Raw genomic sequence first — 11,238 nt, 5'->3', positions numbered from 1 at the left:
TTTTAAATCAGCGTTATGCAAATAAACAACTTTACTTATTTTCAACCAGATACATAAAACAACAAAACATAATAATAATATATACATATAAATAATAACACAAGAAAAGCACGTATAAAATAAAATAAATAACACAAAACATGTCAGGGATCAGCAAAGATAAATTAAAACATATTAAAATAAAGTAAAAACATATGAGCATAATTACAATTTTTGTAGCTTTGTTGTTTTTGTTTGCCGAAGTTATTGTCTTAATATATAGCGCAATTTCTTTCTTGAAAACATGAAAGTGAGTGAAATAGTTTAAGTATGGGAATCACCAAGGCACAGCAGCGGCTGGTTGAATCTTCAAAAATATGTTCGTTCTGCCCGTAATAAGGGTTGACCCGTAATGATAACGTGTTTGTCTGGGGCGAATCCGTTGCTGTATAACAGGTAAATACAAAACTATATATTTTTTGCTGAATCTCCAAGTAACAAATGGGGTCAGGAACTATTTAACAGTACGGTCCAGCAACAAGGGCAAGGTTTCCGTGATCAGGGGAAGGAAAAACGGTGACGGAACACCACAGGACATATTTCCGCCAATAACAAACCTGCTAGCTTGACACGGTTTTAAAGTGTATTGTATTGTTTATGCTCGTCATTCCAAGTGTGTAAAATAGTTAGGTAACGATCATCTGGAGGTGGATCAAATATAAAACATTCCGTTTAGTATTAGAAAAATACCATTATGGGTGAATTTGTAACGATATGACGCTATTAATAAGCGTGAATCAGCAAACAATGATTCTGGCTTGTGTTAGCTAAAAGGCTAACGCGGCGGCCAGCGACATGCTCCTTTAGCAAGTAACAGTTAACGTCAGTCATCTTAGCTTGCTAACGATTTTGAGTTATTAGTAAATAGTATGTCCTGAGACTAATTCTGGTTCGGTAGTCAGATAGTCCGTTTATTGTTCAAAAAATTAACCTAACTAGAGCAACCCTGGTTTTCAGCCGGTTCAGACCATTTGAAGATTTTTTTTTTCCCAGGTGAGTTGACATTCGCTGACCATCAGGCAATATTTACAAATGTTTAACATGGCAGTTTATGTATCCACCACCAGCAACCACGTCAAGTAATACTTTTAGCACGCTGAGTACTCGTATCAATCCGCGGTCCGGGCAGGGCCTTTCTGTGTGTAGTTTGCATGCTCTCACTATGTTTGCGTGGGTGCTGCGGTTTCCTGCCACCAGACATACATGCTAGGTAACTTCTGCCATTGCCCTTGACGTACTAGGGACTGGCATTACAACTGGAGTTGGTCCCCGGGCCCCCCCCCGCCGGACTATAGCTGCCCACTTCTAATTACTGGGATAGGTTAAATGCAGCAGATAAATTCCTAGTATATGTAAATGTACTTGAAAAATAATTTAAATATATTATTCATATATAGTATTACAATAAATGTTAATGACGTGGTGGTATATTTTGTATAGTAATATACATTTTATAAATATATAATGTTTGTACAATGTTCCTGTGTTTATCAAATGTAAATGTGACCGCTGTCATACAGATAACACTACACCTACAACATGCTGTATACCCAGGCCTTGTTTTGTTGTGTTAGTTAGGTGTTAACTTATATGTATGATTTATGTAAGGCTGTGTGTATGTATTTATTTAAATCTCACACTGGTGTGCTTTTCTTTTATCCTACAGATCAGGAGGCTACTCACTGCAGATTTGCAAAATGAAGATGTTCTCAGTGTCTCACAAGACCGTTTTTGTGGTGGACCACTGTCCCTACATGGCAGAGTCAAGTCGTCAGCAGGTGGAGTGCGACGTGCTGACGAAGAGTCGAGGTCAAGGGGTTATTCCTTTGGCCCCTGTGTCCAAGTCCCTGTGGACCTGTGCTGTGGAGTGCTCCATGGAGTATTGCCGGATCCTCTACGACGTTTATCCACTGCACAAACTTGTACGCTTCCTGTTTTTAACTCGGGCTGAAATTAGGTCAAGCTGGTTCTCCACCATTGGTTTCACCTAAGTAATGTAACAAAAAACAGATAGTTGATTTCAATGAGCAGAAACCTGACATAAGATGTGCTTAGAAAGGGTTAGTCGATGTAGTTATAGTGAACCAATGGCAACGTTTTCTGTCACCTCTTTATTTTACAGATTAATTACATTGTGAGTGATTCAGAGTTCCACATCTTGAATAGCTGGAGGCAGGAAGACCAGAGCACTCATGAGGTAATCCACTGCCCACAAAAACTCAGTCACATAGTAACAATAACAATATAATATGACTGTTAGTATACAGTAGGTCATACAGTGACTATCATTGCATGTTCAAGCTATGTTTTCAGCAGCTCCAATTTTCCACATTTTGAAAAAGTGCAACATTTAAACACCGGTGACCACATGTTTGCAAAAGTTGTCTTCAGAATTGGACTTGCGATATGTTTATGCAGTTTCTCCTCCTGTCTGGCAGCTCATGTCAGCTCTGGCAGCTGTTGGGCCACCAAACCCGCGTGAGGACCCCGAGTGTTGCAGCATCCTGCACGGGCTGGTTGCTGCCGTGGAGTCGTTATGCAAGATCACAGAGTTGCAGCACGAGAGGCGCACCACTCTGATGGACACAGCTGAGAGAGTTGCTAATAGGGGTCGAATTATCTGCCTAACCAATGCTAAAAGGTAAACACTGGCATTAACATGGCGGAAAATGAACAGCAGCCATCGACCAGATGTTGATAGATTCATATGCCTCTTAGCAACTTTGTTACATTGTCACTGTTTTGTACTTTACATGTATTGTATGTGTACATGTATGGTCATCATTTACTCTAATAGTTTATATTTATAAAAGAAGCTCTTGGTATGTGTTATGTCATTTAAGATCGTGCTAATGCATAGCTCTTTTTGTGTTTTATCATACAGTGATACTCATGTGCGCATGTTGGAAGACTGCATTCAAGAAACTATTTTAGAACAAAACAAGCTGGCAGCAGGCTCCGACAGGTCAGTATCAGATGATGTATAAAGAAATGTCACTTGCTTGTTAAAATGATTATGATTTTAATGTGGTTGAAATAGGTTAAAATGGGCTGAAATACAGAATTGATAACTTTCTCTTACACATACATCAGTGTGTGTTTGTAGCGATTCATCACTTTTGAGAAAGTGATAAATTACTTCTCTTTTTAAATATCCAACTTGTGTATTTTAGGCTGATGGCCATCCAGCAGTGTGACCTGGTTCTAATTCACATCCACCCACAGGGTGATGACGCGCTGGTGTCTGACCGACCAAAGAAAGAGGTGGGTGCTACCAAGGAAGACTTGGACATGAGGTTGTGTGATAACCTAACGCCTAATGCTAGCACCATGCGACAGCTGTTAGTTCTCACTGCAGTTTCGTCTCTTGTTTTCTCAGATCTCCCCTCTGCTCACCAGCGAGGTTCACAGTGTTCGTGCAGGGCGGCACCTGGCCACCAAACTCAACATCCTGGTCCAGCAGCACTTTGACTTGGCTTCCACCACCATAACAAACATCCCCATGAAGGTAAGGGGCTTCCTGCCCATCGTCTGCCCTTGCACATGCCTCGCCACAATTAAAACTCACATAAACTTTTAAAATATTTTTTTCTTTTTATGCTAGTACAAGTGTTCTCATGTCCAGAATACAGTGAACCACTCCCTCTTTTTACTTGTTTTCTTTTCTCTCACAGCCTTCACATTATTTTTTGCTTGCTTAATCTTTATGAGCCCTTTCTCATCGATAAATACTCATGAAACTTTACAGTCTCATCTTTTTGTTTATCTCATCTGCATGTTGATTTGACTGTGACTCTGCTGCTGGTTTCATGCTGTATTTTCTGTTTTGCTAGCCCACATTAAATGTTTGCGACCAGGTTAGTACTCTTATCACACACACATCAAAGTGAGGAAGGGTCAGAGTTTACACCACGTAGTGTACAATGTATGTTTTGAGCTCTACTTTTGCAACATGCTTACATTACAGTGTCATTGATTTGTTTTGATGTGACAGTTGGTCTCCAGATTTGCTGGTGAGGCTCCAGTAAAGGACAGGCAACTCTGGTCTTATGTGGACACCCAAGCCTGCACACCTGAAATGTAACTCTTTTTAAAAAAAAAAATAATAATAATAATGATTTTTTTAATAATTAAATAATGTTACAACTACACTGACTCACCATTTGTTTTAAAATAATTAAAATTGTTCTGGGAAAATAAACCATGTCAGCCAAAGGCTGATATAAAATGCAGAATAAGAACGTTGCATTCATCTGTCTTTATGTCCAAACATGTTTAACCAGTGTTGCCTCTTCTGAGTTATCAAATACTGTTAGTGTCTGTCAGTTGTTACACCTTAGAAGTTGTCCAAATTTCCCACTTGTCTCTGTTTCCCCCATCAGTTCCCATTCACTCCCCCTTCAGTGTCTTGCTGTGGTCCATTGTGCTGTCTGGATAACTAGTTTTTCAAACATGATTCCACCTTTTAGCTGTCCTAAAACTGCAATTTTTCTAGGTGTAGAAAGTTGTTACATTTAAAACTTATGATTAAAGAGTTTGTTTTTGGATCAGCAGTTGCCAGGCCCCATTTTTGGACTTGGGGCCCAAACTATATAGTTGGTATAGCTGGTTTTGTAAGATCGGGAATCCATGATTGATGTCAAACAAGTGTAGGCTCGGTGTTGTGTGAATTTAAGGACATTTACGTTAAATACTAGCCTCTAATGTGAATAGAAAAAAAAACACCCGCACCCAGAGAGCTTTTTTTTTTTTTTTTAAACTTTGTTCATTATCATTTAGCCTTTGAAACATGAAATCAGCAGTGTTAATGTGTGTGTATTAGTTAGCACATTTTAGGAGCTGACTTCATACTGACTTCATACATATTTGTTATTTTCTCTGCGGATGGACAGGAAGAGCAGCACGCCAACACGTCGGCCAATTATGACGTTGAGCTCCTGCATCACAGAGACGCCCACCTGGAGTTCTTTAAAAGCGGTAAGTACTGTTTGAAAAAAGAAATAAAAACAAAACGAGGCATTTGAGTTTGAGCCAACATCCTCAAACTTTGCTCTATGACCTAAATAAATAAATTTGTGCTCAAAATAGATTTAATTGTTTAAATGATGAGCACCGTGTTAGGATATCAGCCTGCAGATTCTTTGACATCCTTGTTATCATCAGGAATTAACAATTCCTATGTCATCTTTGTGTCATGCAGGAGACTTGCATATGGCTGGCACCAGCACTCGAGAAAATGGACTCAAAGAGACGATTACACTGAAATGGTGCACTCCACGAACCAACAGCATAGGTATAGTATAGGCATAAACAGCTGAAGTTCTTATTTGTCATTTGATAAGAAGGGTTTTAAGCTTTAAACACCATTAAGGGAGACATTTTTCATCATTTAGCCATTACATTTTTGATTTTTGTTGCAGCTCTATTTTGAAGTAGTTGGGATTTAGAAAAAGACTTACTGTATTAAAGGTGCTCTGAGCGATGTTGGGTGACGTTACTTCTTGTTGACGTTCAAAGTATTTTCAAACAAAACGAAGACTAGCTCGCTCCTCCCTCCTCCTCATCCCGTTCCCTCCCTTCTGTGCTTCAGCGCACTACCCCCCCCCCTCTACAGAGACCGCGGTTTTTTTTACAGTGTGTTTAGGGGACCGCCACTTCGCGGATAGTGAGGAGCGGTTTGCTGTATGTGACAAAACATGTTGTAGCCTAAAAAACGTGTGACATCGCTTAGAGTACCTCTTTAACCTTTTTTTTTGGAAAATATCCCTTTAGGCATTGAAGGGTGTATTGTGAAGAACAGTTATTCATTGCAGCATTGACTGACCCAATCTATTTGTTTTTCTTTCGCCCCTTAGAGCTGCATTACTGTACAGGAGCCTATCGCATCTCCCCCACAGACGTAAACAGTCGTCCCTCATCATGTTTAACTAACTTTCTCCTCAACGGTTAGCTGGACAAAACCTCTTTTTAATCTGTCTTTTATCTAGCCTCTTAATTAACTTAATTTAATTGTGACCACCAACATTTCCTCGCCCTGAATTGATCTGCAGACTTAACTGTTTGGCTTGTTGGTCGACTGCTTCTCTTCCTAACTGACCACAGGTCGATCGGTGCTGCTGGAGCAGCCGAGGAAGTCAGGGTCAAAGGTCATCAGCCACATGCTCAGCAGCCACGGAGGCGAGATCTTCCTGCACGTGCTCAACAGCAACCGCTCCACCCTGGAGGACCCGCCCTCCATCAGCGAGGGCTGTGGGGGCCGAGTGACAGACTACCGCATCACTGTACGTTTAGCTTTACACCCGCTGTGTTGCAATATACATGCAAAAAATCTTCAAATGGTAACTGTTTTTTTTGTTTTTCTTTCCGTTTCAGGATTTTGGTGAATTTATGAGGGAGAACCGGCTCATGCCTGTTTCAGAGTCTTCCCATGATCCCTCGGGGAAACTACCAGCTGAGAGGGCCAAAGGTCAGCTGGAACGCCACACTCGATACTGGCCAATGATCATCTCCCAGACCACCATCTTCAACATGCAGGCAGTGAGTGAGCAGCATGCAGCGATACTAAAGTTCTTCTAGACTTCACAATTATTTCCATCCGCCAAAGACTTTTATCATATGTATATAAGTGAAGTTTCCATGTTTCTACGCCTCCTATGCCTGTTGGCCCACATCATCATCCTTCATTCCTGTCTTACTGTTTTCCTCCACTAGGTGGTTCCATTAGCTAACCTGATAGTGAAAGAGACTTTGTCTGAGGAGGATGTTCTGACCTGCCAGAAGACAGTTTACAACCTGGTAGACATGGAGAGAAAGAACGACCCTCTCCCTATTTCCACCGTGGGATCCAGAGGCAAAGGCCCCAAGAGGTATTTATTCCAAAATCACAATTCATGAGAGTAAACAATCAGCAGAGTCACTAATGTTTCTGCATTGTTGTTGTTGTTGTTGTTGTTATTCCCCAGGGATGAACAGTATCGTATAATGTGGAACGAGCTGGAGACGTTGGTGAAAACTCACGCCGGAGCCACTGACAGTCACCAGCGGGTATTGGACTGCATCATCGCCTGCCGCAGCAAACCCCCCGAGGAGGAGGAGAGGAAGAAGAGGGGGAGGAAGAGGGAGGAGAGGGAAGACAAGACGGAGAAAAATGGCAGCAAGGACACAGATGACAAAAGCTGGCAGGAGTCGGAGAGGTCAGTGGTGCTCGGATGTCTATTAGAGGATGGATACCCGAACTGAGCCCGGCGGTACCCGACGGGCCGGGCCAGGTTCGGACAGATATTTAGAAATGATGTTCGGGTTCGGGTCGGACTCGGTCACATCAGCGCGAAAAGGCATTGAGCATTTAAAATTTTAAAAAAGCTTATTATGTAGGTGCGCTTGTCTTAACGTGCGCTTGTTACCCCGTGTGCGCTGATGCGCTCATCTGTTGACATTTCCGAATGCCTTCCGACAAACGTACATGTGTCATTAGTATGAGAGAAAAAATTAGATTTTAACTGTGTTGGGGTCGGACATAAATATCTTAATTCCTGTTGGGCTCGGGCCGGGTTCGGTTACTGCTCTGTCGGACGCGGGGCGGACTCAGACAGAAAAATGCGGCCCGATCCGCACTCTAATGTCTATGTATTCATTCCTGTATATAACCTAAATTTAGTCGCAAAAATAATCTTTACCGTGGCTTTTGGATTGGGATGTGTAACTAAACTTTCTAGTCTCTCATGCCACACTGTCTTTTTATTTTTAACCTGAAGACTAAAGGGTTTGCTGGATAAAGAAGAGCAGGAGTCTGAGGTGATCAAGGATTCCCCGGACTCTCCAGAGCCGCTCAACAAGAAACCGCGCCTGTGCACGGAGGAGGTTCAGCCTCCAGAGAGAGCAAAAGGTACTAACTATTATACTTTTTTTTCTGCTAATAGAAACCACTCCAGGAAATCATTGACAAACCGGCCAGATAAGTGTCAGAAAAGCACTCATAACTACTTGTATGAGCCTGTGCCAATGAGAGCTTATTCCAGCAAATACCAACTGCCTTATGCCATCACTCTGGCCCTACTGGGTTATGTGTGTTTTCATCTGTGGCTTTGTCTCACTGATGCTTCAGGTCCTGTCTCGCTCCTCACCATGTGGAGCAATCGCATCACTGTAGCCAATTCCAGGAAGCACCAAGAGTTTGTTGGAAGAGTGAGCTCCGTCAACAACAAGTTTGAGTTGTACCAGCAGCTCAAAGACGAGAATGGGTGTGTGTGAAATATCTATCAACTGTCACTTTCTGGGCGTAATATTCCTCTGGCATTGAATGTGTAAAAATTGCTTCCTATGTCCTAATCTGACTTGACATTTTCTCATCCTACAGGATGGATGTTCACGAAAACGGCAAGGCCTCCAGATGATGTTTCCAGGGATCCACTGCTTCACCCCTGCCAAGGATGAGATTTCGGACCACAGTGTTTTTTCAGAGTTTGGTGCCACCTCATACCCCCCCTAAACACGGACATCAAATGAAAAAAGACAGTGAGCTCTTAACGAGGAATTTATAAATTTTTTTTACTCATTATTTTGTAGATATGCTGTTCACATATTGTGTAACACAATAAAAGATGTCAATAGAGAATTGCCGTTGAATATGAAAGTCATGAATTTGGATGTCTTTTGTCAATAACTTAAAGCTGGACATAAAAAGCCTTCAAAGTTTTAAAAAGTGCTTGATTTCCTAGTATGAATTATAAACAGTTGTGTTCAAAATAATAGCAGTGTTTAAAAAAGTGAATAATGCTCAAAATCCTTAGGATAGCTTTTAATTCCATAATATCAATTGGGAACACTGCACACTCAATTCCTAATCAAAGCATGACCAAAATTGATCAAGTTTATGTTATATCTTTACAGAAAGTGAAGAAAAAGGAATATTAGGCTGTTCAAAAAAACAGCATTTGCATTTTTCTTTACAAACTCAAGCATTTACTGTATGAACTGAAAAACGTCTCAAGGGTTTGCTTTACTTTGAATTAGTTGCATAACCATTATTTCTGAGAACTGCTTCACATCTGTGTTGCAAGTGCTTCACACTTCTGTCACCTGTGAACAGGTATTCCAGCCCAGGACGATTGAACTACATTCCACAATTCCTCTGCATTACTGGGTTTTGCCTCAGAAACAGCATTTTTGATGTCACCCCACACGTTTTCTATAGGATTGAGGTCTGGGGATTGGGCTGGCCACTCCATAACATCAATCTTGTTCATCTGGAACCAAGACTTTGCTCACTTACTGGTGTGTTTTGGGTCATTGTCTTGTTGAAAGACACATTTCAAAGGCATTTCCTCAGCATAAGGCGCCATGACCTCTTCAAGTATTTTGATGTATTGAAACTGATCCATGATCCCTGGTATGCGATAAATAGGCCCAACACCACAGTATGAGAAACATCCCCATAACATGATTTTTGCACCACCATGCTTTACTGTCTTCACAGTGTACTGTAGCTTGAATTCAGTGCATGGGGGTCGTTGGACAAACTGTCTGCGGCCACCAAGACCCAAAAAGAACAATTTTGCTCTCATCAGTCCACAGAATGTTGCACCATTTCTCCTTTGGCCAGTCAATGTGTCCTTTGGCAAATTTCAACCTATTCAGTACATGTCCTTTTTTCAGCAATGGGACTTTGCGGGGGTTTCTAGCTGATAGCTTTGCTTCACATAGCCTTCTTCTGATCGTAACAGTACTCACAGGTGACTTTAAGTCTTCTTTGATTTTCCTGGAGCTGATCATTGGTTGAGTCTTCTCCAATCAACTTTTAAATCAAAGTCTGCTCTTCCTCAGAGCAATGTCTGGAACAACCCGTTTTGCTGAGTATTGAAAGTGAGAAATGCACTATAACCAGCATGCACATTTGCTTCCTTCCTTCCTTAAATGTGGGCCATAATTGACACCTGTTTCTTCACAGAATCAATCACCTCACCAACTGAACACAACACTTGGTTGGGTGTTAAACTGCCCATTGATTTGTTCTTGCTTCTCCTTCTGTGCACATCTTAATATAGCTGCTCTGTCTGTGTGTGTGCGTGTGCATTCCTTTCATTCAGAGAGATAAGAGTAGCCTCCAGACATTCTTGATGCCCCCCTGCCTTGCTTTCTTTAAACCAACTTAAAACCTATCTATCCCTTTATTTCTTCCACTCCACATTCAGCGCCTCGTAGCTTTCCTCCACCCCCCAACACACACTGTGTCAGAAAGCCCCTAGAAGTGTACTTTTCCTCTAAAAAGTACAAGTACTATCTGGTCGGAAAGCACCTAGTAGTTGAACATGCCCCTTTCAATTACACAGAATGAGCAGCATGCATGTCATGACTGGTAGGTCTGTTGGTTTTCTATGACTCTACAACACTTACTAGTAAATTATTTGCCATGTAGAAATATCACTTCTACCAAAAAATTTGATTTATGAAGTTAGTGATGTTGGACTGCTATTATTGTGAACACAACTGTACATACATTGCATTTGAGTGGTAAATAGTTTTATTGCTGTACTGTTTCAAAAATATAAGATCCAATTGATCTTAGTAGAAATAACTGACTGAAAGTTATTGAAATTACAACAGTTTGTAATAATTCTAAACAAAACTGCCCTACTAGTAGCTGAAAACATTTTAGGAACTGAATTTAATGCAATGTCATGATTCTGACTTCACTTCTGTAGGACTGGAACTTTGAGGTTTTGTTACAAAGCATCTATTTTTGTGGTTGTATAAATAAAAATATTGTGGAGGTGGCATTGTAGATGAAGAGGCTTTTGGAGACTTCTGCAAATAGGGGATTTATAATACTGGGCGTCTCATGTTGTCCACTTAAAAAGCCAAGCTCTGACGGTAACGCTGGTGAAAATGTCACTGGGGACTTGCAAAGTCTCCAAATTATTTAGCCCAGACAGTGTCAGCCGACCCGCTAATGTGGTCGATGATACATCCTGAGTTGTTACATTTAGCTGAGACATTACATCGTGATTCAGAACTGAGGACAGATGGATTGTGTCAGAGTGCTGAGTTGTTAATAATTGCTTGTTCATTAAATATGAGGTTGGTGACACATCTGGAAACAGCTGAGTAAATGGCAGTTTGTTTGATGGGGGCAGTGACTATTGTGTTGAATGTGTGGTGTTCAGGAAATCATAATTCTCTGTTGGAGATGGATGAGAAACA

The 11,238-nt window shown here is 41.2% G+C and overlaps 1 protein-coding gene across 1 annotated transcript; it reads left to right on the top strand.

Annotated features, from left to right (window-relative positions):
* The first annotated feature begins 559 nt into the window (after positions 1-559).
* Positions 560-10,812, top strand: ints13 (integrator complex subunit 13). The gene is made up of 17 exons (XM_078281439.1): positions 560-1,032; positions 1,706-1,961; positions 2,162-2,236; positions 2,478-2,680; positions 2,924-3,004; positions 3,213-3,303; positions 3,419-3,547; positions 4,932-5,016; positions 5,240-5,332; positions 5,895-5,984; positions 6,142-6,320; positions 6,412-6,576; positions 6,751-6,905; positions 7,002-7,232; positions 7,794-7,924; positions 8,144-8,279; positions 8,396-10,812. Exons 2-17 carry the CDS (start codon positions 1,737-1,739, stop codon positions 8,430-8,432), a joined length of 2,106 nt encoding a protein of 701 aa, XP_078137565.1. The 5' UTR covers positions 560-1,032; positions 1,706-1,736; the 3' UTR covers positions 8,433-10,812.
* Positions 10,813-11,238: the final 426 nt, after the last annotated feature.

This window comes from Sander vitreus, chromosome 23 (genome assembly GCF_031162955.1).
Source record: "Sander vitreus isolate 19-12246 chromosome 23, sanVit1, whole genome shotgun sequence".
NCBI lineage: Eukaryota > Metazoa > Chordata > Actinopteri > Perciformes > Percidae > Sander > Sander vitreus.
Note: the sequence above shows the minus strand (reverse complement) of the source record. Positions and strands in the feature narration are given on the sequence as shown.

Excerpts from the sequence above, each read along its gene's own strand:
- ints13 (XM_078281439.1), top strand. The coding sequence starts at position 1,737 with ATGAAGATGTTCTCAGTGTCTCACAAGACCGTTTTTGTGGTGGACCAC. Across the intron at positions 1,962-2,161 it reads TTTATCCACTGCACAAACTT|ATTAATTACATTGTGAGTGA; the intron begins GTACGCTTCCTG and ends TTTATTTTACAG. Across the intron at positions 3,548-4,931 it reads TAACAAACATCCCCATGAAG|GAAGAGCAGCACGCCAACAC; the intron begins GTAAGGGGCTTC and ends GCGGATGGACAG.